This window comes from Chelon labrosus, assembly GCF_963514085.1.
Source record: "Chelon labrosus genome assembly, chromosome: 18".
NCBI classification, from domain to species: domain Eukaryota; kingdom Metazoa; phylum Chordata; class Actinopteri; order Mugiliformes; family Mugilidae; genus Chelon; species Chelon labrosus.
The window spans coordinates 21,206,333-21,233,041 of record NC_140351.1 but is presented as its reverse complement, the minus strand read 5'-3'; the positions used below and the strand labels follow the sequence as shown (position 1 = coordinate 21,233,041).

Below are 26,709 nucleotides of genomic sequence, written 5' to 3'. Positions count from 1 at the left end.
TGTTGATGACATTCTGACATTATGCTCCTTCACAGACCTCCAGGAACTTCAAACTAGTCAGCTGGGTCAATAATGTCAGAAAGTTTGCGGCCATTCATCATGTCACATTATTCATTTCGGAGGGGTTCATGAACTCATTTTTAACTCAATGGAAAGTTGAACTATTTCTGAAGAAATTATGGCAGCCAATTATTTTCCACTCCGGCACACCTGTCATGTGCTCTCATTTTTTTCCTGATACAATATTTAATACCCAGCGCTCCAAAGAAGCACTTAATTACCATACCAAACTCACACTGCTTACTTCCATCATTTTCTTTCTTTTAACCTTTTGCCTAATCTTCACTGAGCCACTTTTTTATTCTTTCAACTCTTCCTGTCTGCACTTCTCAGTTTTTTTTTTGTTTTTTGTTTTTTAACTCTTTGACCTTCTCTCTCGTTGTGCTTTTCCTTTAAGGCTCATATTTTTGCTTTCCCTCTAGATTCAGAGATCCAGTTGCGTCGAGACATGGTCTTCTGTCAGTCTCTGGTTGCGGCCGTGTGTGCCTTCTCAGAGCATCTGCTGGCTGTGCTCAACCAGGTGAATTTTGAGTTTGGAACTGGAAATTAGGAGGTTATTGTTTTCCTCAGCTCACTGGTTTGCTTTTTCTGCCCGCTCCCAGTTCCACAATGTAGGCAGAGAGCAGGACCAGGACATCTCGGACCCCCAGGACCTACAGGAGGCCCAGGAAGCCAGCCGTCGTTGGCTGGAGCAGATCAGCAGCGCTGGACTGCTCTTCCACTTCCAGTCCCTTCTTTCCCCCAATCTGGTAGGAGATACAGGAGTTATTCTTGTCCACTTTGGATTTATTGTAAATTGACCAATTATGTATGCTCTAGCACAAAAAAAGAGGCCTTACAAGCTGCGGTAATGGTAGTGGTACACGCATATTACATAATGTAAATTGGTTAGCTTAGATCTTCGTGAATCTTGTGTTTTTAATCTTAACAAAGTTTAGTTAATATGCAACTAACTAGTAACTTAAGGTTTTGACGCCAAAACTTCCACTAGTGTCATTTTATTTATTTTTGGAAGAGATATTTGTGTCGCCAGATCTCGCAGGAGTGTGCTTCTGAGACGCAGACAGGTCTCAGAACTGTCTCTGATCAAGATGCCACTACCAGGCTGCACGGGGAACACCCAAAAATAACACTGCAATGTGCTGAGTTTAACACAGTCTCCCCGCAGCGACTTTGTCTGGATGAAGTCTGAATTGCTGAGGTGTACCGCACAACCAAACCCCACAGCTGACCTCCCTCTGCTGTTTCTCAATTAACAGACAGATTCTTCGTTCTCTACATGGTTGCCGTTTAAGCACAAACTACTGTCTGGGGATGTCGCAGAAACATAGAGAGAAATTTTCTAATTTAGTAAAAATTCATTAGTTAACCTTTCCCTCCAGGATTTTCAGATAATTCAAAATGTAATGAGATTCGTATCATCAGTGTCATTGAGAAAACGTATTTAATTGGATTTACTTTTATTTTTATTGTGTCTCCGTTCAGTTGGAGTTAGACACAAAGAAAGTGCCTTCAAAGTGTGTTTGGATGGTTTTATGTTGGAGGGCGTGTGGCTTACGTCAAGTCCCGAGAAATCGTGGACCCTTTTTCTCTCTCTTCCTGCCGCCATGCTGGCTTTCTCTCTGGCTCTCTTTGTCTCTCGTTCCCTGTCTTTCTCAAGACATTTCTCTTTCAAGTGTCCCTGTGGAACAAAACGGGGTCTCGGCACCTGCAGGAGATTCCAATGAAATCTCGGCGCGCTCCTTTTTAGGGCACCACATGAAAGGCAGCAAGGGAGGAGCTGCTGGGGCTGTGTGTGCGTCTACGTGTTTGTATTTTTGTGTACACTGAATACTGTGTGTGTCGGGGGGGTGAATGTGTTTACGTGATTGAGATAAACTTGCCCACACACAGCGGGCGTCACTTGGCAGGACAGTGGGTACCCCTCTGTCGGACCATTGCTAATGTGTCTTTAGAAAAAGGGCCTAATCCTCTTCCACCTCTGCTCTGTTTATCCCTCTGTATGTGGTGGATGGAGAGAAGAAGAGACAGAAAAAAAAAGAATAAAAAAAGAGAAGGGATGGAGGATAGAGGAGCGTCACAGTCCTAAATGTTCACGGCGATATCGCTGTGGCCACAAACAGATGTGCTTGTCTGTGTGTGTTAAGTGGATTTTTGAAAAGGAAGCACGTATGCACATGCATTCAGAGACGTAAACAAATATAAACAAGCTAAAGCAAACATAAAGACAGACAATGTGTACAAAATGTGGCCATATGTGCTCATGCTCATCCAAGGCAGATTCCTTGAATGAGCATGTTAATGTCCCAAGAAATACTACAAAAATTGGAGGTACTTGGACTGTACTTCGCTATTGCCATTTTGTGCTCCTTTACACTTCTTTCCCCACTTCATTGTAGAGATAAATATTGTATTCCACTGACAGCAAAAGTAAAAAAAAAAAAAGAAAGACTCCATTTTGTACGCCTACAACATGAATATGCTGCATATTTAAACATACATATATACACTGACTAGGCATAACATTATGACCACCTTCCTAATATTGTGTAGGTCTCCCTTGTGCCTCCAAAACAGTTGTGACTCATCAGAGAATGGACATGGGCCTTCTGAGGGTGTCCTGTGGTGTCTGGCAACGGGATGTTGTTAGTGGGGGCCTTTGGGTCCTATGGGTTGAGGGGAGGGGCCTCTGTGGATCATCCCACAGATACTTGACCAGTTTGGGATCTAGTGAATTTGGAGGCCAGGTCAACACCTTGTGCTGTTCTTCATGTTTTTTGAGTTGTTCCTAAAGTGTTTTTGTGTGTGTGTCTGTGTCAGGCTGGATCCTGTTGGGGATGGCTGCTGCCATCAAGGAGTGTCATTGTTATGGGGTGGGGGTGTCTGGTCTGGTCTAGGTGGGTGCTACATGTCTAAGTAACATCCACATGAATGCCAGGTCCAAAAGTTTCCCAGCAGAACATTGAACTGTCACAAGATGGTCAATGTCATTCACTTCACCTGTCAGTGGTTTTAATGTTCTGGCTGATCAGTGTGTGAAGTGTCGCTTGTTTGCAAGAGCACATGTACGCACTCTTAAAGCAAGAATTGGTGGAAAAAGTAAACTAAAATAGTGAGTTGACTTTAATCATTAGAGGCTACCTCCTCTTGATGGATGGTGTATCATTTAACAATTATTACAATTACAATTACAAGTATTGTTTGTATTAGTAGGTGGTCTCCATGAGCTGCTTCAGTGTTTCTAAATTATTTTTATTCCACTTTTTCTTTTTGTTTTCAAAACCTTGTGCCTACATTACCCACAATGCAACGTGGCTACTGGCAATTCTGGTGTATTATGCTAACTATGGCTAATGTATCCTCTAGGTAGTAGTTCGTCTTTAGAATGGGATGCATGTGTTGCTGCTTACATAAGTAAATACTGGACTTTCTTGACTGCACTGTTACCAGTGTGTATGTGTGTTTCTCCTCAGACTGACGAGCAGGCCATGTTGGAGGACACTCAGGTGGCTCTGACTGATCTGGAGAAGGTCACCTTCTACTTCCAGCAATTTGAAGGCGAGCCGCTGGTTGCCAGTATGCACTCTGAATGTTTTATATCACATTTGACTGTCTGACAATCATGATTACAGACTCACTTTTGTGTATTCTGTTATATTTGAGTGAACTTTTAAAGCGTGTTCTGAATTCTGCCTCTCCTCTCCTCTAATCTCCTGTTTGGCAGACATGCCGATTTCATACCAGGTGGAGGGCACTCGACAGGCCTTAAAAGTTTGCTTCTACCTTGAGAGTTTCTACTTCTCACAGCTGCCTTACAGGCTGAAAAACGGAGGAGGCATCAAAATCTACCCGGTGCTTTTTACACAAGGTACGCTGAGGCTGGTTTAACTTGGCATGTGGTGTTCAGTTGAAAGCTGCTTTATAGAGGATCATGAACATATATGTAGTGCATTTATAACTTTCCCTTTCACCATCTTTTGATCCCTTTCTAGCTCTGGAGAGTATGGAGGGATACTACTACAGAGACAATGTATCAGTGGAGGAATACCAGGCCCAAATCAATGCTGCCTCACTGGATAAGGTCAAACAGTACTACAAGAGGCTGAGGTATTTATAATTTGAGACACATTCTGTTCTCACAGATATTACTTTGAGATTGCATATCCTACACGATTTACCATTTTTTTAGATCTGATATGATTCAAGAGTACCTCCCTTTCAGTCGGGGCTGGCTCTCAAGGCCCAGCAGGGCCTCGAGGTGATTGGCTGAGAGAAACGCAGCGGGAATGTTTTCTGATTGGTTGCGAACGCACACAGCAGGGGCAGCGGTGATTGGATGAGAGTGCTCAGCGTGTCACACAAGCAAGCACTGATGTAGTGCTTCCGTGCAGCTGCCGCACTCACTTAGCTCACACCCCATTGGTCTGCTGCACGCATGAGACCCTCTGTGATTGGCCAGGCATGGCTAATTTAACGAGGTGGAGACGCGAATGAAGAAGATCCTTGTGGGGGGTACAAAACAAGAGCGTTATTTAACCGAATGTGTAAAAGGAGGAGTAAGGACATTTTTTAAGGAGAGTTCAGAAATGAAATGTGGCTTTTGCAAAAATGTCCTCAGCTGATGTGAGTGTAGATGTGTTTTCCAGCTGAGAGCGCGATGGATTTATAGACACACGCACCTGAACCCTGTGAAGTCTGTTAATTGGGCACTCTGTTATCATAGATCGAAGTGCCCTTTATGGCTGCGCATTTTATTTTATCGCCAGCTCTGGTGCCAATGAACTACAGATGCTCTGCTAACCAGATTAAGTGACATAGACTGAAAGTGCCTCGCCTAATAGAAAGAATCAGTCACACTCCCGGAGAGCTCTTTGAATCCCAGTCAGTGTGCGGCTCCCTCCGTGAACACCTAGGAGGCCGACTGGTTGACACGCCCGCTTTGACTAAACATCTGCTGCACATTGCGCTGGTGATTAAATGCACAGCGGTGCTCATAGCAGAAATTAAGTTATTTAGGGACAGTCTGCTGCGGGGGTTTGGATGATTTGCACAGCCGTATGCTACGTCAGTGCCGGCCCGCCACAACGGAACTGTAATTTGCTGTGATTGCTTTTTCTGCAAGGAGTTTTTAATTCGTTTGTAGTGTTTAGTTTATAACGAGTGAAAAGAATCTCAAGTATTATGTCAGATTTTCCAAAGCTTTTAGTCTCTCTGGTCATCTGGCATTTCCAGCCGCCCTGTTATCTCTTTGTGTCATTAGATTGTCTTCTGATCTTCTGGGACTCTACAACCTTTTAATAATAGTGTACTGGCATTTTGTGGCCCCTCTTTAGATTTTATGAGGCTTTGTTAGCAGACTGCTGTGTGGACAGTGAGGATCAGCATCTGAAATGTCATTATTTTAGTCATACTTTTCTATTCTAATAAATTCATGTGCGGCTTACAAGATGCAGACCTTACATGCGGCACCTTTTTGGAGTTAAGCCATGTTATACAGAACACCCTTTGTTTGTGTACTGTAAATGTCTTTACAGTTTCACTGCTGTAATTGAACTGACAGCAAACGGTCCAGCGGTAACGCGGAGCAGATGTGCCTGACAAGCGAGTGGGAGAATGGGGACCGATTTGGGGAGCATCGGGGGTGCCGGGCTGTGGGGTGCGAGCAGGCAGTGTATTTCAGAGTAAAGCGTCGGACACTTTTAAAATTACCCAGTCTAATTTGGAGCATAACTTGTGGCCGATGATTTCACTCTGAATGCAGCGATCGCCGTGACAGTTTCCAGCTCTGGTATGGGATAGGTGGGGCAAGTACGTAGGAGTTTAACTGACACGTACTGTATATTAGTAGTTTAAGAACAATTATACAAGCCAGTATAATTTTTTTTTCAAAGTAATGAAAGTTTGTGGAGGAGTTGCTGCACAATTCAGTGATATAAAGATGTGTTAACTTAACAACAGATGTGAGTGATGTCTTTCTATTAAATGCTACTATTTTTACTTGCTGCCTTGCACGTCATACAGTTTCCATCTCAGCGTTATCAGCTGATCTCTGTTATAGATCATTACTAGCATATAATTTGCCTGTTATTTTGCCGGTTGAACGTTTGGCCAACAAATTGTCAAAATTTGAAAAATGCTCAACTCAGTGTGTCCAACAATAATCTAATAACTGAAACAATGAATCAGTGATCAACATAATTGAGTCATTTTTCATCCATATGGTTATTCACGTCATCCATCAACTTGTACTTTATATTCGACGCTGGCAGCGAGGCATTTACTCATTTTACGTGCACGTGAAATAACACAGTCGACTCTAGCGAAAACTTTTCTTTGTATCAATCGCAGTAAAGTAAATATTCCCGGTTGGTTTTCAGCAGTCAGTGGTCTCCGTCTATGTAGTGTTACCAGCAGTTTTCTTTTGCCGGCTGCCATGTGTCTTTCAGCTGACCACAGACCAGGGCCGTGATGTCACTCCTCTCTCCGTTGCAGCGCTCCGACCTCAGGCACCTCGTTATCCTTGGAGCCGCGCCACAGCAGAGCTGGGTTAAACCCACACTGTGGACCAGAGCCAGAGGCTGACTGACAGGCAGAGAGAGCGCTGCACACGCATTGCTGAACTGAATGAACTGCAGGGCCCGGGTTCAGAGGTTTTCATGTTGTCACCTCCCCCCCGCCGAGAGATTCCCGTTACAGTACATGATACCCCCATATTTATTTGGCTGAGGTGCAGCCATTTAGAAGCTGGGATGTGATTTTCTTAAGACCTACAAATGCTGGTGGTGGGATCATTTGTATTAAGATTAAAGAAAATTGCTCACTATATTGTGCCCCTCTGGGACACTGTCAAAAAGCAACACGCTATTCTGCAGAAACTGCTTTTATTTGTACACACAGTGCGCCAGAGCAGTAAATGACACCACTGTTAAGTGTTAAGTGTTTTCCCAGGAGCCTCTCTGTCTCTGGTCTTCACTTTCCTTACCCACACGAAGATCCTGTGTGCAAACCCGTAGTGCCTGACTCGCTCTCCTCGCAAAACACAAATTCGCGAGCCAAATCAGACAGTCAGCGATATCTAGAGCCAGAACCTGCTCCCACTTATTCAAGCCTTCGTAAAACATCTCAGCTGACATGTGCGTTTGTGTGGAAGAGCTCCGAATCTCTGACATCTTCCACGCTGACAGTTTCCTTAGTCATAGACTTGTTGTTTGCTTGAATTTCCTGCAGCGTTCTCCTTTTGAATTTAATCGAAGGAACAAATAACTGTCGCATATAAACGTGCAGAAATATTGAATTTCCTCTCCATTTACTCCGCTTGCTGGGAGATGAAGGGAAATGTGTGGAGCTGAAACAGAATGCATCGCTTTGCTTTAGGACAGAATGGAAGACTCGCCGATCCAAAGGAGGATTTATGCGAGGGATGAGGATGATGGGTTGTGGAGGAGAGTACGCAAGAGAGGGTTGGCCGCAGAGGGCGAGGTGGAAAGGGGAGAGCGGGAGCAGCAAATGTATTATTCAGAGAGTGAGATTATTGCTCGCTCTTGATTCCATCTCATTTTGCTCTCTTATTGACAGGCGGATGTTTCAAGAGGGAACTGTGCTTGCCTCTTATATTGTTCCTTGAGATTGATTGATTGAAGGAGCTCTGTACGTAGAGCCGTGTGAAAAAAAAAAAGGAGGGTGCATCCAGTGTGCACTACATATGATCTGCTGGTGAACCGCATGTGTATCATGTTGTTGCTGCAGGTGTATGCAGAAAGCTTTATCTTTCCCTTGTTAGAGAGATGGAAGGCTTGCACTGCAGCTAATGGGCATTTCTCCCTTATTGAAACGCATTTGTCACATTTGGGCAGTTGTGAAATTTCCACATCTCACTCTGCACGTCCCTTTGATAATAACGCTTGACTTATGTGCACATTAGAATTCTGCACAGTCTGAAAAATTGCATATAATGGCGGCGCGGTGACTAAAAGATAAGCAACAAATTTATTGCTCTTTGCCTCCGTTGCATTATATATTATTACAGGCCGTCGAATTTCATGCGTTGTTAGTTAAACAGTCGTCCGTCATCACCACACAGCGCAGCTTCTAAGTCCCAGTCTTTGCTCTACCACCAGCTACGGGGAATTGGTAATCACACCGCTGCAGAGCAGTTTGTTTTGATTAAGCAAAAATGCATGATGATTATTGCAGGTCAGAGTGTCAGCTCACAGCAGCAAGCTCCTTCTCCCCGTTTATTTATTTCTGTTGCCTGTGGTTGGGACACAAATGCGCTCTTTTGCTCCGGTTCAGACGTGACCTTATGTTTGGCATGTAAATATAATACTAATAAAAAGTGCCCAGCAGCGTTATTATCTAACTTATCGTACGCACGGAGCGGCACACGTATCCACTTCTGCTCTCTCCCAAAAAAAAAAAAAAGAAAGGCACCGGCAATACGTGTCTTCCTGACTGTAAATCATGTTCGTTCCCTCAGGACACCTCTTCCGTATATGCCCAGAAAACAAGATGAATGAAGGCGCAACATCACTTTGAGTTGTTCAGCACGTAGACATGAATCCCACTGCAGATCTGTAGCTGAGCTCAAAAAGTGCAACGCGGCTGCATGCAGCTAATGATACTTCTCCTCCTCCCTTGAGCAAGGCTTTAGTTGATATAACCGCAGCTACTCTAGCTCTTTCTCAAGGTCTTCTGTTTGATAGATGGATGGATGGATAGATAGATAGATGTATCTGATCACAGAGCGGCTGTGAAGTTCAGACGGGGGAGTGTGGAGTGAACCGCTGATTTTGCTGGCCTGGTTTGTTAATCGGGGGAGTTTGATCTTGTGTTTGGTGGTGAGAGAGTTATACCAGGATGAAATCACATGTGTTAGTCTTGCAAGATTGATAAACTTAAAGTTATTGCTCTTCTCACAGAATTATAATTGGACTTATTTGTGAAACTACAGATAAGTGTAGATATCGGATGGATTTATGGGTAAGGGTCATGGATATTTTCTTCATTTCAGCAGTGAGGAAATGTTCGTACATTTTTCCTACACGAGGACACAGCTTTCTTCTCTTTGTGTTTCTCCACAGTCTACAGTCTTTGCACCGGCACGGGGAGTCCCAATTCACACGGGCTCCGAGGAAGGTGGTGAGGCTTTGTTCTGCTCCAGCTAGTGTGCACTGAACCCGTGTTCGTGAAGCCTACGGGGCCGAGCAGTTTCCGTTTATCACTTCTCTCTGATTCTATCTTTTAATGGATGTAATGATGACAGCTCCTCACTTGCTTACTTACTCTTGATACTGTAAAAAGACCATGACTCATCTCTTCAGCAGTTAGGTTGAGAAAAATCACCTCGGTTGGGAGCCAAGAATAGTTTGTGCTGTGTCAGGATCATAAATTTGATCGCAAGTTTAAGCCTAGCCTTGTGTCTTTCACTAGTTCTGAAGCTGAGACACCATTAATGGAAATCTGCCAATTACCAGAACCATGGACAATATGGAAAATAATGCATATTGACAGCTTTTACTATTTCTTGTGTCATTACAGAATTTCTTATATGTAAACCAAAAAAAAATCCCTATATCATCCAACATGGGTTTTGAGTCTGTATCCGTTGGCGCATGCTTTTACATTAAGCCATGGCTCACATATAGCCAGTGGTAAATATTTGTCTGTGTAAACAGGAAGGAGGTGTGGGTGGGATGAGGAAATGACCTCCAGCGCTCACCGTCTCGCTGATGTCGGTGCAGGAGCATCGCTGCGTGACATGCGAGAGCTCCTGGAAGCCCCACAGGCCGATCTGCCGCGCACCTCGGGGGGGGGGGGGGGGGGGGTGGCGGATGGGGAGGGGGATTTAATAACGCTGAGTGTCATTCATCATGGCCTCATGAGTGATTTACATGGACCAGCATTCACCTCTGCCGAGTCACTTGAGATTTCATAAATTCTGCTGCAACCTCGTGCCTGAGCGCGAGTGTGAAACCACATCCACAGAAAATGCCATTTTTGCCATTTCTCTTGTGGTATTTCAGGGATCGTTTGTGTTTCTTTTGTACTTTTTTCGAACGGAGGATGTGATGCTAACACCCGTTCCCACGCTGCTCCCCTAAAACATCTGTGCCTCAGATTCTTCCTCTTTGACGCTGCAGCTGACTCTTAATGCTCCTGTGCTGCAAAGGGCCTCGCGTGTCCTATTGTCGTGAAGGAAGCAGAAACAAAGAGAATTAAGAATTCTCATCGGCCCAATAAAACGAAACCGGCTATACGCAGAGCAGGTCATCTTTGGCCTGCAGCCAAATTCTCCATTAGAGCCTCATGTGAAAACCAATTGGCTGCGTGTGTGTGTGTGTGTGTATGTGTGTGGCTGGTGTGGGTCTAGTTACTGCAGAGAGAGCTGCAAGAAAGATTTACCAACGGCTGTCTTCATCTCGGCTAAAAGCAAAAATACAAAGAGGGGAAATGGTTGTTAACAGAAGAAATACTGACAACTCAAATTGCACAATTAAAGTAACATTAGTTTTTGTTACACGCTGGCTGCAGACTGGTGGGACTTCTGATTGGCATTCCCCTAAAGCCGTGAGAATTAAAGGAGAGATTTTGTACTTTTTCGACTTTCTTGTTGGTGAATGTCAGTGACTAAGACAAATGGTAATATGCTAGGCTCTCTGTGTCCCGCCATTAAAATGGACCAGCTGTAGTTGAGGGAATCTGAGAACCACTCTTGAATGGAGAACAAATAACAGACACCCAGTGGATTCTGACCTTAAACTTAATGTAAAATGTTCTGAGCCTCACAACGGTGTGTTTTCACGCCGTGTGTGGGCCTAAAATGTAATTTTTCATCCGTAATAAGTGTTTCTAAGCTCCCTAGAAAACATCATCAGTCCAGAAGATGTAATGCAGGTCCTCCATAAACCACACATCAATTGAAGTCTGACTCCCATTATTTTGTCATTAGAGACCTCCAAGAGAGTCGACTCTGTTCCTCAAGCTGCGGTTGGTGGTATTTTTAGAACACCTCTTATAGCAGGAGGATGAGATAATCAGTAGGTATCGTGACCTTGCGTCTGCAGAAGCATTGTGCAAGGGTAAGAGGAGGCGCCTCTGTTTTGTCTGATACAGATAAACAAATGCGTCCGGATGAAGTTGGGCAGTGATACAGAAGTCCTAGCGCCTATACGAGTAAATCTATTATACGCGTCCAAGATAAAAGTCTGAACAGTTGACCGATAAGCGGGACAAGGGTGAGCGGACTCGGCGGGCAGGTGCGCCGATAAGAGGCTGCACCTGCATCCAGAGCCGGCGCGAGGTTTTGATTTCCAATAAATTTTATTTCGTGTTATGTCAGAACTGCTTTCACAGCGCCTCATCTTTGTTTGACCTGCTAGGAGCATTAAGTTGTCTTTGGAAGCTGTTGGATCGAGCTTTTATTTACTCTGTGGCTTTGTTTTTCCTCAAATACCGCACGCTCACACACAGACGAGCACCAACTTTAACGAGGAAGTCAAATATTACGAGGTGCGGACACAAAAAAAAGCCTGTTACCTGTTAGCGTGTCATAAATTATTCAGCTATTCCCGCCCTTTTCGCCCCTGTATGAGAAGTGTGCATTCCGTGCAGTGACGCTGCCTGACTCCGGTCTATCGTGAGCATCTTCTGAATGATAAGGCCATCTTGAACCAATTACATGGACTGTTAGCTCCATCCGAACCCTCAGCAAACTCCGCTCGTAGTCATTTTGTCGAGCTCTGCCACAAGGTTAATGGATAATTTGGCAGATAGGGATTAAATACCTGGAAACAAGTGAAGGTATAAAACGTGCGGGTTACTCGTCTGACTCTCGGCATGGATGTGTGTTGCCCGAATGGACTTCCATGTGAAGGAGGTTAAATGAACTTGCCGTTGGAGGTTACAAATAAAACATTTGCGCACATCCGACTCATTGCCTCATTAGCCGTAATGGCTGAATGAAATGGATTTTGGAAGCTTTGTGGCCTCTGGTAGCTCCAGGCATGTATATATATATATTATAACTCTACTATATAGTCAATATACTCTATGTGTTCGGAATGACTTTTTATTTCAGCTCAGACGGTTTATAATCACTATGAAAGTTTGATTCAGGGATGTGTTAACTCTGCTCTGATTAATTATTTTCATTAATATTATGTCGAGCAGAAATACCACACTCGTAATGAATGCCTCCTTAGCCTGATTTTAATCACTTAATAGCAGAGTGATGCAGATGAATGAGATGTGCTTCACTTATTCTTGTAAACAAGCTCTCTCTTTTAACGTCTGCTGCTGCTGAATATCTTAATAGTGTTTTCTTTTATCTTGACTATTATACTTGTCATTTCAGGACAAGTGTATTGTATGGGTTCTACTGGTTCTGGCCAGAAGTAATGGAGTAAGTGATTTTATTATCAGGACATTAATGTGGTTAAGTGTGCCTATTTTTAGCACGCTGCTGGATTACTGAAATTTGATGGAGTCACAGATGCTGAGTTTGCACCAATAGCCCTCCGCCTCAGATGGACTCCTCATTGCGGCATTCCTCCTCTGTCTGCAGGAGGACGCCGGTGCAGTGCTGCCTCTAGTGGAGAGATAGGGGATATAACACTAAATTGACTACAGTCCATGAATGAATGAGGCGGTGGCATTTGGAGTGATGCCCAGGACAAGAGATGCTTAGTCTGTGTTTCTGCCGAGCTGAGCCCAAGTTATTCTCATGATTGATAGTCAGATGGTGGTGTTCCATAATAGGCAGGTGGCCTAGTTTTCCCAGAAAGGCAGCCAGTGGTCCTGATGACCTAATGGTGCAGAGAAACAGTTTTGATTTCACGCGCCGGAGCTGCTAAGTAACTTTATGGCTAAACAAAGTCTGCTGCAGGTTTGTCGGGACTTACACACTTACACACACACACACACACAGTTTGAGCCCCTGTGCAGTCTAAATATCCTGTTTGAGTTGCTCCTTATGTGAAATTACCTTTTCTCGCCCAGGGCTTTCTACCTGGATCAGTCCAACATGCCGCCCAGCTCTGCACCCAAAGCGGCCCTCATAGATAAGGTAAGAACAACCTTGTACAGCATCATTCTGCATTTCTGGTACCATGGAAAAACTGAACAGAGTCATTAAAAGATGCAACATAGGTGTTGTTGCATATGTTTAAAAAAAATCCAAGATGGTGACCACAATGTTAATTAAATAAGGCATTAAAGAGGTTCAGAAGATAATAGTTTACTTTTATGAAGTGACACTATCAGCATCAGTATGACCGTAACCCTTAAACTACTCCCTAAATCATAACTACACCCCATAATATTACCTTCAGTTACTACTGGGAATTAGACTTGAAAATGTTCTTTTCTCTTTTTTAAAATCTGTGGACATAGAATTACAAATACTGAATCAGAGCGCCACAAACACCTCATAATATCCTCCTTTTATTCTCTCCTGTGCACGTAAACAGTGTTGTTTCATGTTTTTATGCGGCGCTCACCCCTCTCCCTTTGTGTTGCCCAGTTAATGCGTCCCCTCAATGCTCTGGAGGAGCTCTACCGCCTGATGGAAAGTTTTATCAGCTGTCGCCGCACTGCTGCCTGTCAGTACACCGCCTGCGGGGCTTCTGGAGTGGGTCTGCTCACCGTGGCCTCTGAGCTCTGCTCGCGTCTGGGGGCCACACACATTGTCATGTGCAACAGCGGCGTTCATCGGTGAGTGTGTGGGCACATGGGCTGCACATGTCTTCCTACCTCTCCGTGAGCCGCCTCCGGTTAAATTATATGTTCCCGCTCATCATTTTCTTTCTTTTTGGTTTCCTTTCTCTTTCAACTCTTTTGCGTTGACACTGTTCTCACCTTTAACATTTTTTTCCACAGTCCCCCCCCCACCCCCCACGCTTATGTGCTCCTCCTTTTACTTTATTCTCTGCCTACCTCACAGTTTCATGAGAGCCCTGCACTGCTCCCCTTGTTATTTTCTTTATTAATACACATTTTTCTGCATTAATTAACAGCAGGATATTCTACTTAATAAAGCCCATTGTTTCTCAGACCGGATTAGGCACTTCTAAGTAGGCACAGCACTTTACACAGGAAGGTGACAGGTCAATTACTTCTATTCTCATTGAATTCTATATGCGGCTGCCTAATTCACCGGCCGCCGGGGGCAACATTCATCAATGCATGACGACAGAAATATCCCGATCATTTGTCATCACCGATCCTCAGTTCCAGCTTTCATCTTCATCTCATACTCTGCTCTTTCCCGTCTCCCACCCACCCGTCTCTCTGATACTCTCCTTCTTTACGCTGTGACAGTTTTCATATCTTTTTGTCTCAGTCACATGCACCGGCTCGCGCACACACACGTGCACGAGCATGCGTTCACTGTATGTGACTGATGGCTTGATAAAGTGCTGCAGATGGAGCCGCCTGGTTGCCAGAGCTCTAATAGAAAGTTCCTGTCTGTGCAATGACTTCTGCTACTTTATTAACCCGCAGCCTGTGTGCATGTGTGTGTGTGTGTATCTGTGTGAGTCCGTGCAATTACACACTCCAGCCACAACTCACCCAGGCAAGCAGGCTAAGTGTACCGTGACACAGCAGGTGACAAGGCCTGCCATATTTAGGATTATTTGTGTACTAGCTTTCTCCTTAAACACTCTTTTGCCCTCCAAAGCTGCAGATTGATGTGCACTTGGGATTCAGTATCGCAGGAGAATGCTCTGTCTGATGCAAGCATCCTCAAAATCAATGTCATTAACCTTGGCAGCCAAGGTTTTATATATAACATCGCTTACTATTGATGGAATACAGATTACACAGAAATAAAGCAATTTCGCTGCTCTCTAATTTCAAATATTAATATTGGGGGGAAAAAAGCAGAGAGAAGAAAATGTAAATGGTGAGCACACAAACAAAATACGGAATAATTGAAAAAGCTATGAAAACAAGCCAGTCGATTAGTAATGAGGAAATTGTATTATCAGTGTGGCAGCCTTCTGTCAGGCTTCTCAGGCACTACTGATTGGATTAGTTGGCTTGATGGATGAGTATTAATAAGAATGAAAGCCGATATTTTCGGGGCATCAGCAGTTTGCAATATGCTGCGCTCCTCTCCTCTCTAAATTTTCTATTGTCCGTCACTCGCACAAAAACCATTAGAGAGGCAAATGGAGAACTCACCGCCTGACAGCAAAGCAAAGAAACACAAAGCCCCCACATTCCAAAGCACTAACTTGCTCAAAGATCTGATATGTTCCCTTGTTTCCCTTCATTATAGTCAATGATTACCAAGTGTACAAGTAGTTATGTTTTTTTCCATCTTTAATCCCCCCTTCTGTTCAGTGTTCCTCTTTCTGTTGGCACTGTCTTCTGTCATTCTTTCCCTTCCTTTGTGTGGCGTTTCTTCCCATTTATCAGTATAGACTGAGAAACACAGAGTAAATGAGATATGGGCTGGAAAGACATGAAACAGATGGGTATAAATCATCTCATACTATCTCACCAGCTCTAATGAAAAGGGAAACTATGCAGCCTTGAAAAAACACGCACTGATTTTGTGCAGTTCCTTCATCTTGCTCCAGCTGAAGGGATATTTAAAGATCCTCTGTGGGTGACTTTTTTCCCCCCTGTTCTTTATCGGTGTGGGAAGCTCAGAATGTGTGCTTAAAATATTCTGGGGTGGCCTGTGAAAGGACTCCTTTTACAGTTCTCTACTGGGATATCTTTCGGCACATACGGGGGACCATTGTTGGGTTCATTATTTTTATCCCTTCATGTTACGGCGTCGTAAAATTACGCAATAGAAAGTCAATCTTGATCTGATTGACTCAAAGTGACTGCTTCTGGCAGTAGTAAGTCCCCCGTTGCACATCTGCTCTTTTTTTTTTTTTGTTCTGAGGCAGTGTGAAACCCCACCATGAGAAAAGGAGATATTAAACTAACAGCTCAGATTCTGTCGCAGCACCGCGGCAGTGTTACTGAATGAGAGCGAGTCTGGCAGTGTTGGAACTTTGGACAGTTCAATTAGCAGCAAAAAGGCCTTGGATCGATATACTAGTACAGCTTGTTATCATAGAAAGGTCACCCGGCCGTCTTGACACCCGTCACAGACTCTCCAAGGATTTCTCCACATGCTACCATCTGCGTGCGTGTGTGAAAAGAGAGTGTGTCTATGCATGTGCCTGAGAACAAAGCTGGGGGTAACCAGTGAATCACAGGATTACGTCAACACTCATTTTACACACATCACACCCTTATGGTGCTGAGAGTATATCGCCTCTGCCACAGGAGATGCGCTGACTTGTCCTTGGACCTCTTTTCTATTGGTTGCAACAAGCACCAATCCTGATGATGGGAAAACCTGGAAGTCTCCTTATCTGCTGAAAGTCTACTACAAATTTCAAACCTCTCCTTCAGCTTGAGGTAAAAGCAAAGATCAGCAGGCTTGTTATTCTCCTGATGCTGCATGTTTGCTCGCTGTGATTGACTTCTCAGCGGCTAGTGAAATGGTTCATTAGTGAGGAGATGAGCGAAGGTGAAGCAGGCGGAATGTGATGGTAATGACAAGGTGTCAAGAGAAGCAAAATGCGCTCATGGAGAATTGATGCAGTTGAAATGAATTTTACTGGAGTCACAGACTGCTGAGATGATGAAAAGACTGCCTTACCATAAAACCATACTGAGAAACTGAGAGAGTCAGTGCTTTGTTGTCTCCACGGACATGGTTGATAGTACAGTATCCTTGAAATAGGAAAGGGCAGAATATTCTTATTAACCAATACATTTTGAATTATGATTGGTTTATAAGATGGATTTAGCGTCCTCAAATTCCTTTGGAAGAATTGGATCAAGGAGAGTTTGTGTTTGAACCACTGTCTGCGCATGAAGGTGGATGAACTCTGAACATGATGTTACCATAGACTGTATATAAATATGGACAATGCATCCCCACTTCCTTGCATTGGCCAAACTGACGCTATTTCCCCGGGAAAAAAAGGTTGGATTATAAACTGTACGGCCCTACGGGACTGCTTCACGGAGCCGCTGGCATGGCAACTGGTAGTCTTCATGATTTCGCATCCTGTTTCTATAACGTCAAATAAAACGAAACTTATCAGAAAAGGTAGTATGTGAGTATTGAGTATGCATCAGTATTATACTAAAATTACGGAAACCATCCTGGAAAATAATGTATTTGACGTGGTTTTTAGTGTTTAGCTGATGATCTATACTGCCACCAGTCACCAGGGGGCGCTGTACTTACTTTGGCTTCACTTTTGAGGAGCTGTACCATCGTCCGTCTATATACAGTCTGTGAATGTTACCCATATGATTCCTAAAGAGTGCTTTTGAAGCTCAACGTGGATGGCTCTGACCGACGCCATCTTGACAGTGTCTGACTCTCTACTGGCTAATTCAAAAAAAGTGTATAAAGGTGGACTGTAAGTGGATCTAAGGCGGGTGGGTGACACCAAGGCAGAGGCCAAGCAACTTAGACAGCACCCATTTTTTACTCAAAGTGGATGTGTCCTTATTTAAGCCTGACTTTAAACCTAATTTAAATTTCAAAGATTAAGTTATAAGTTGAATTAACAGTTTTTTTGCACCAGGTTGTAAATATGGTTACTTCTACTTCAAAGATTTAACATGGATGTCTGTGGGGACTGACTCGTTTTTTGAGCCAGCCTTAAGTGGCCATTCGAGGAGCTGTGTTTTTTGATACTTTGGCATTGGCTTCATTATCTGGGTTTGAGCATGACCTTATGTTTTATCTCTGACCAACAGCTGCACCCTGAGCGTGACACTGGAGCAGGCCATCCTGTTGGCCCGAAACCACGGCCTCCCCCCTCGCTGCATCATGCAGGCCACTGATGTCATGAGGAAACAGGTATGCATCTTTCGGTGGTAGCAGCATTTCCCCTCTCGGAGTGGATCCACAGTGCAATTTCACCATCCAAAATCATCAGATAAATGATTCATTGAGTCAAATATAGTTTTTTTTTAGCGTCCCTGGGCAATGCCTGATGTCTCTCACAGCAAGAATGGAATTTTTAAAGGCAGCCAATATTAGGTATATTTTTGGATGGTATAAATTGTTAGCTGCTGTCCACAAGAAAAAAAATCCTCCTCGGTTCATAATAATTCATTTTGCATTTCCCCCTTTTCACCTTCTGTCTGATTTCAGTCTTATCAGATATGCATCCACTGCCTCCAGAATATGAGTCTGACCAAATGACAGAGTAATGAGAAGCTCCACAGACTGGCTGAGAGTTTGGAGCTTGTTTGTTTACCTGCACGTCTGTATGCGCTCAAGGAAAGGAATTCGGTTTTCAGTGCATAAACATTTTCATCCTACAGAGCTCGGAGCTCTCTGTCAGTGGCATAGCGGCGTGCAGTGAGAGGGGAGGTTAGTCAAGAGGCAAAGATCCTGTTGGAGGAAAGGCTTTTCATTTCTACTCCCAGAGAAATGGGCTGGCGGCCAGGAGGATGCATCTCTGTGCATTGTGTGACCTTGAGCGCTACTGTGTGTGGCTGGAAAAAAAAATCCTGTGAAAGGTGTAATATCAGATATTTATCATTTACTATGAGATGTTGCAGCTATGGATATTTACTGTTTTGCTTAACCGGACTGCAACTTTTCCCGTTATTAGATATTTTCTGTTCCCTTTGCGTCATCATTGACCTAGACACCACCGAGGAGAGATCGTTCAGTCCTGATAGTGAACAGAGGAGAGTCTGATATGCTGCGTCTGTTTGTCCTTGCTTTCAGACATCAGCTGATGAAATCTATTGAATATGAATATCACCCAGGGTTTGAATGACACCTCTGCTTCCACGCTGAATAGTCATACTTGTTCTCAAAAAGGTTATCGGCTCAGCATCTGGTCGCAGCACAACCCATCCATCAAGCGCAGACAACGTCATTCGGAATGAGAATGCATGAGTGATTTGGGCAAAATGGGTCTAATCCCAGCGTGATTTGTAAATTCATGCACAGGAATTTCCAATATTTCCAATTATGTACACTATGTAAACTAGCTACTGGAGAGTTCATGGTATCACCCTTCTGTTTCTGCTTAAGAAAGAAAAAAGGTTGTTACTGCGTTTATAAATGCTTAGAAATACATTTCAGCCTGCAAATACAAAGACAAGCTGGCACTACAAGTAAAGTACATATGTAACAATAAATTAAGGCCTCAGAAAAACATCACATTTAGTTTTTAGGTCCAGATACATCATGTACACATCAAACGGCTAACAGATTTTAGCAATTAAGTGAAGCGGATATGTGAAAGCACATAAAAATTCCTACAGAATACATGCTGTATATTGCATGCGTGAACAGATGCTCATTACATAGCACAGCAGGACTGCACATGCACACATTGGCACTGTTTGCACATTTCTGTTTGTTGCACAATGATTATTTATCTTATTTCATCCAGTGCACTCTTAAATCTGTGTGTCTTAAGCCTGTTAGTTGGTCATGTTGGTCCACCACTGCAGCCCAAAAGGAAATATCTTAATAACAATTGGATGGATTAGTGTGAAATTTGGTACGGACATGCATGTTCACCGCAGCATTGACTGTAAGAACTGTGATCATGCCGTCTTTTCTTCTAGCACCATCATCAAGCCAAAATTATATTTTGACCGATACAAACACCAGCAAAATGAATTACATTACAGTACAGCTGTTCTTATTGTTGCTTATTCATTAGCCAATGCTAACGTGCTAGATGGTTAATATTAAACATTATACCTTTCAACGTGAGCATTGCGAGCTTGTGTGTGACATGAGTATTTACAGTGTGCAGCCTTAAGTGCATGAATGACTGTGTTCCCAGAAGCATCCTGTGGGGGGTGCTCCGGGAGTATGGGGTTGATGGCTCCTTGCTAAGGGCCATCCTGCCCCTGTACCAATCGAGTGTGAGTATGGTCCATGCAGCCGGTAGTAAGTTGGACCTGTTCCCGGTGAGGGTTGGACTCTGCCAGGGCTGCCCTTTGTCACCGGTTCTGTTCATAACTTTTATGGACAGAATTTCTAGGCGCAGCCAGGTGGGGGAAGGTGGATCTTGTCCCTGCTTTTTGCAGATGATCGTCCTCCTAGCTTCATCAAACAACGACCTCCATTTCTTGCTGGGGCGGTCCGCAGCCAAGTGTGAAGCTGCTGGGATGAAGATCAGCACCTCCAAGTCTATGGTCCTCAGTTGGAAAAGAGTGGATTGCCTACTCTGGGTTGGGGAGGAGTTCAAGAAACTTGGGGTCTTGTTCACGAGTGAGGGTAGGATGGAGTGGGAGATCGGGAGATCAACAGGCGGATTTCTCCACATGCTACCATCAGCCAGGCAGTCTGTCGTGGTGAAGAGAGAGCTAAGAGAGAGCTAAGCCGAAAGGAGAAGCTCTCAATTTACCGGTCAATCTACGTTCCGACCCTCACCTATGGTCATGAACTTTGGGTATTGACCGAAAGAACGAGATCGCGAATACAAGCGGCCAAAATGAGTTTCCTTCAAGCTCAGCCTTAGAGATGGAGTAAGGAGCTACGGGAGGATCTCAGAGTAGAACTGCTGCTCCTCCACGTCGAGAGGAGTCAGTTGAGGTGGCTAGGGCATCTGGTAAGGATGCCTCCTGGACGCCTCCCGGGAGAGGTGTTTCGGGCATGTCCCACCGGAAGGAGGCCCTGGAGCCAACCAAGGACACGATGGACGGATTATATCTCTTGTCTGGCCTGGGAACGCCTGGGGACTACTCAGGAGGAGCTGGTGGCTGGGGAGAGGGCTGTCTGGACTTCCCTGCTGAGACTGCTGCCCCCGCGACCAGGAACCGGATAAGCAGGAGAAGATGACGACGACAAGCCTTAAGTAGCTTATCATGTCAGCCACTTCAAAAACTAAATCCCACTGCCTTGAAAAGGGCATAATCAAAAAAAATAAAACATGTGCTCCATAATCTTGACATGTATACTTTGATTAGCTTCACTGTCTTACAAAGATATTTAGTTTCAGAGATCTTGGGCATAAACCAAATGAAAGAGTTTTGCTTTCGGTGTTGTCTCAAGCTCATCGGATCTTCTCTGGCTGCTGTGTCCTTCAGGGGCATCTCTGTCTGGAGGCATGGAAGGTTGCGATAGACATCGAATGATTGCTGATGCTATCCTGTTATGCTGACGTAACTCGGGGCAGGCACTAAGGTTGCAGACGGCAAGGTTTTAACCGAGAGGTCAGCTGGTGCACTGCATCGGCCAATTGCTACCTCTCTCCTGAAAGAGGAGACATGATGACCTATTAGAAAAAATGATTTGATTGTACATTTTCTGCTGTGTGCAGCACAGAAGTAGAGAGTGCGTATTCGTTGGCGCAGGTGTTCATGTCTCCAAATTGAAAGCCTAAGTTGGTTCCTGCCCCCTTGCAGTTGTGTATCTGCCGACTCTGCGCACAGCCAGCAGACTAAAGGAACATTAGTAAAGAGCAGACATGTTCCTGACTGGGCATAATTAAACTCTGTCACGCACATGCTCGCCCACAATGAGGCACCCTATTCATCTTCCAAATTCCTTACTACTTGCGTTTATTTCCTTACAATGAATATTCTGCATGTGTTGTTTTGCTTAAACCTTAAACAAAGAACTACACGACCAGCAGAAGTAGTAGTTTCAATTTTAGGGATTCCATGTGCACCACGTCCACGTCTATGTTCAATATTTATATGATGCTGTTTGTCCTAGAATTTATACATTTTCCCTTGCAGCTGACAGTCATTCAAAGCCTAACAGAAAGCAATCTCACTTTGAGGAAACTCATGTCATCAAATACTGGAGTTTTTTTTTTTTGTTTTTTTTTTAACCAACGTGTCCAACCACAGCTGCCCTGTGGACCTGGCAGACTTTTAAAATATATGTGTCTTTTGCTTCTGAATTTATGACGATAAACAAATCTGCTTCCTGCTTAAACTAAACCTTCAGAAAATTATCATTGGAAATGCACCACGTACAGTATAATGCCAGATGAATTTCAATAGTATTGCTCAGCATTTTATTCTCCCCAAAAGCTAAATCACCAGGCTCTTCTGTGTCATCTTTTATATGCAGAGCTTTGGGCTAAAGCCTTTTCAGTACTCAAAGGGCACAAATGTTCTTTGGCATATTGTCTAAGCTTTACTTAAGCTCTTCTCTCTGTGGTCTTCTTAGCTTTTATTTATGGCTGTCGCATTTCAACTTGTGACATGATGTCATTAATTGTTGATGTCTGTTTGTCTCTTAGGGGGCAAGAGTTCAGAATTCCGCTAAGAATCTGGGAGTGAGGGATCGCACGCCGTCATCAGTCCCAAGGTAAAAGTGCAGTCCTGGTCTGTTTATGTGCAGCAACATCAGCGCATTAAATGAAAGGATCTTTGCGTTCCTTCCCTTCAAGGCAGCTATTGGATTCAGTTTATGGGTTTAAAAATCCCAACTACACATAGTTTGTTGAATTTTGGATGTTAGAGCTTATTTGAATGCACCAGTAAGTCTTTTTAAAGGACAAGTGTAAATGGAATACCTTATTCATAATTCTGTTTTTCGTTAGTGTAACCACAAATTATTGTATTTTCATTAGCTTTAAATGAGCCCTTCATATCAACATAGTAACTGGGTCCACTTACACCAAGTCCACCATGTTTCTACAGTAGTCTAGAAAGTACAAAGTAAACACTGGCTCTAGTGAAGGCCTTTTGTTTTGAAGTGTCGGCCACTGTAGCTTCTCCTGCGCACCTGGTGGCAATCTACAACCTCACCACTAGATGTCACTAATACCTACGAACTGGTTCTTTAAAACAGCTTCTCAATTCTACTAACCTAGCATTGGATAATAGCGTACTTTCACCCAATAAGTGACGAATAAATAAATTGTCAACTCTGAAATTTATAAAATTAGTTTAAAATTGTGCTACTGTTTAAGGTTTTGCAAATGGTCAGCATGAATGTGTTAAATATTGTTTGGTTAGCGTGTCTTAATGTTGAAAACCAACATGGAGACACGCTCCTATGATCTGACTAATTAAGAAGTATCCAGAAGTGGATGCATTTGTACAGTAGAGCTGTGCATATGCTTTTTTAACAAAATACTAATTTCCCTCAGATTAGAAAGCTCTGTAGCTCTAAGCAGAGGACAAGGACTGCCTCTGCCACGTGCTTCTGACATATAGGTTTTCTGTGATAAGCAGCCCCTTTGAACCTTTTAGTGAAATTGACAAATACAATTAAGTAGCGGGATGATTGGTGCTGAGGCGCTGGTCGTGGAGCAAAATTGCTGCACTCTCTGTAGGTTCATGTCATAATTGTTGCAATGGAAGTGGCAGCCGCAAAATATGCAAGTGTACTTTGTAGATCGGGGGAAGACGGAGATTCTCCCTCCCACTTATCTGTAGATGAAAAAGACATTTGGTGTGCTTACAGTGCATTCAGAAAATATTCACAGTGCTTCACTTTTTTCACATTTAGTTATGTTACAGCCTCATTCCAAAAGGATTACATTCATAATGACAATGTGAAAAAAGAGATTTTTGCAAATTTATTAAAAATAAAAAAAACTAAGAAATCACCTGTCTCTGACAAAGAAGCTAAGAAGCTGTCTATATAAGGTCCCACGAATGACAGTGCATGTCAGAGCACAAACCAAGCATGAAGTCAAAGGAATTGTCTCTAGACCTCTGAGACAGGATTGTCTTGAGGCACAAATCTGGGGAAGGAGAAAGATTTCTGCTGGAAGAAGTTGGGAACCACTAGGAATTCTTCCTAGAGCTGGCCTGCCATCTAAACTGAGCGATCAAGGGAGAAGGGCCCAAGAACCCGATGGTCACTCTGTCAGAGCTCCAGCATTCCTCTGTGGAAAGAGGAGAACCTTCCAGAAGGGCAACCATCTCTGCAGCAATCCACCAATCAGGCCTGTATGGTAGAGTGGCCAGACGGAAGCCACTCCTCAGCAAAAGGCGCATGGCAGCCCACCTGAAGGACTCTCAGACCATGAGAAACAAAATTCTCTGGTCTGATGAGACAAAGATTAAACTTTTTACGTGAATACCAGGCGTCATGGTTGGGGGAAACCAGGCACCGCTCATCATCGGGCCAATACCATCCCTACAGTGAATCATGGTGGTGGCAGCATCATGCTGTGGGGGTGCAATCCTGGGGCGACGATTCATCTTTCAGCGGGACAACGACCCTAAGCACACAGCCAAGATATCAAAGGAGTGGCATCAGAAGAACTCTGTCAATGTCCTTGAGTGGCCTAGCCAGAGCCCAGACTTGAATCCGATTGCACATCTCTGGAGAGATCTGAAAATGTCGGCTGTGCACCGACGCTTCCCATCCAACCTGAAGAAGCTTGAGAGGTGCTGCAAAGAGGAATGGGAAAAAGTGCCCAAAGATAGGTGTGCCAGGCTTGTGGCATCACATTCAAAAAGATTTGAGGCTGTAATTGCTGCCAAAGGTGCATCAAAGAAGTAGTGAGCAAAGGCTGTGAATACTTATGTGCATGTGATTTCTTAGTTTTTTATTTTTAATAACTTTGCAAAGATCTCAAAAAGCTTTTTTCACGTTGTCATTATGCGGTGTTGTGAGTAGAATTTTGAATGAATTCAATCAATTTTGGAATAAGGCTGTAACATAACAAAATGTGGAAAAAGTGAAGCGCTGTGAATACTTTCCGGATGCACTGTACCTTGCAGACATGCGATGTGAACTCGGTCTCGTCAAGACTAAATAGATGCAGCTCATCATTTAAACTGCAGACGACAGGAGTGCTGTTTTAGGACTACACTGATCAATCATCAATAACAGAGAAGCTAAATGTGCTGCCAAAGTAACGTTTTCTGTTAATCAAGGCAGCAGAACCGACCATGTAACGCTTGACTGAAGCGCATTGATAGACTGCACGCGCAAAGTCATTTTTCACAGTTTGAATAATGTTTGACTTTGTTGCACAAAGTTAGACGTGTGCTTCTAAGGATAATTACTTTTCCAGCGCTGACAGCTTTCTTCCTGCTACTGCATCCTCTCTAGGTTCCTGCTTGTTGTTCAGTGCTTATGGCACAACTCGTTGAATGTAATTAAATGTCATGTTGCTTGCGTGTTTCTCTGATCAGGTTGTACAAGCTGTGCCAACCTCCACCCCCAGATGGTGATCCATAATGCATTGCATCCAGGAAGATGCCGAAGAAGTACTGAGAGGAGCTTTGAGTCCCAGTCATCAAAGTTTTCCCTTGACCAATAAATTAACCTTATGAAAGATAATTATTGGGTCCATTTTATACAGTATATGTCCAAACTTACCGCCTGAAATGTAAATAGTATTTTAATACGTTAAAATTTTCACTGTTGTACTTTATACATATTTGGATTTTTCTTTTTCTATTGTATCACGCATCTGTCAAGACAAAGTTTCAGAGAAAACACCAGCACAGTGAGGTTAAATCTATCCACCCCAAAAATGGAATGAATCCCATCAGTTTACCATCTGCTTATTGTGGGCTGAAAACCATGTTTGTTATTTTATGAGGGACATTTGCATTTCACCTCATTAGTTTAATTTGCATATGGGGGAAAAAAAACAAGATAGTATCGATCAGAAGGCTACTGGATATAATTTGGCATTGTATTTGTTCGAATTAGCCAGTAATTTGTCTGCATCTGTTCAGCTCAGACTTCAATGCTTTATCACTTCTGTCGGTGTTGTTTAATCAAATGAACGCGTTAATTGACATGATGTTCATTCACTTGTAAATATACATGTTATCAAGCAGAAGTGTGCTGATAGAGGCGTGCTATTGTTTCCCTGCTGTGTCTGGGTTTGTGCCTTGCATGCAAATGAAGACGTTCAACGACTCATCAGTATTAACATGTAGTCCCTTCCAAGAAGTAGAGCTGTGAGCTATATTCCTTTTTTATATATTGACAGTACTCAGGATTAAAGTATCTCTTTATTACTTATTATTGGATGTTGTAGGATGGATGCCTAGCTCACTACTATGCAAAGAAGTAATGAAATGCATCAATAAGCTCTTGTAGTGTTTCCTGTACCCTATGACTGTTTGATCAGTGTAAAAAAATGAAGGATGATTTTTTTTTCTGCATAATGCCATCAAAACACTAAAATGCTGACATGTATACAGTTTGTAAAAATATATTAAAGCTGATAACAGTGAACATCTCTGTATTATTATTATTTTTTTACTACACAGCACCAACCCCCCCTGCTTTTCTTTACTCAGCACATAATATGCAACACTGAAATGGTAGGCTATTGTCTTTTCAGAAAAAAATTAAAAAAAAAAACTCGTGTGCTTATATGTACTTTTCTTTAGCAATGGTTTTGCTGATTAACTGGTGAAGTTGTTGCGCAATTTATGTGCAATTTCCTCCATGCTCCTGTGCATAGATCCATTAGGGCACAGGCGCACTGATGGTGAGCCCAGTGGGCTAGTCTGAACCCGGTGGATAGATGGGAGTGGCTGTGGCACTGTTAACACTGGCAGCCAGTGAGCGGAAGATTTGTAATCTCTGTCACAGAGCTGCTGTGCCATTGGCTTCCGCGGGGAAGCTGCCGCCAGAGAGTCAGTGAGGCGACGAGCTGCGGGGAAGGTCCCGGGCTGACTCTCCTCCACAATGAG

General features: G+C 43.5%; 1 protein-coding gene across 1 annotated transcript in view; it reads left to right on the top strand.

Moving 5' to 3' along the window:
- Nucleotides 1-26,704, top strand: part of prex2 (phosphatidylinositol-3,4,5-trisphosphate-dependent Rac exchange factor 2) — a 92,474-nt gene extending 65,770 nt beyond the window's left edge. Inside the window, exons 32-41 of the mRNA XM_084566435.1 lie at nucleotides 483-580; nucleotides 663-809; nucleotides 3,534-3,636; nucleotides 3,785-3,928; nucleotides 4,053-4,167; nucleotides 13,057-13,123; nucleotides 13,580-13,770; nucleotides 17,848-17,950; nucleotides 22,326-22,393; nucleotides 25,186-26,704. Of these exons, the coding sequence (XP_084422561.1) occupies nucleotides 483-580; nucleotides 663-809; nucleotides 3,534-3,636; nucleotides 3,785-3,928; nucleotides 4,053-4,167; nucleotides 13,057-13,123; nucleotides 13,580-13,770; nucleotides 17,848-17,950; nucleotides 22,326-22,393; nucleotides 25,186-25,231 (1,082 nt within the window). The 3' untranslated portion in view covers nucleotides 25,232-26,704. The remainder of the gene's footprint in view (nucleotides 1-482; nucleotides 581-662; nucleotides 810-3,533; nucleotides 3,637-3,784; nucleotides 3,929-4,052; nucleotides 4,168-13,056; nucleotides 13,124-13,579; nucleotides 13,771-17,847; nucleotides 17,951-22,325; nucleotides 22,394-25,185) is intronic.
- The last annotated feature ends 5 nt before the right edge of the window (nucleotides 26,705-26,709 follow it).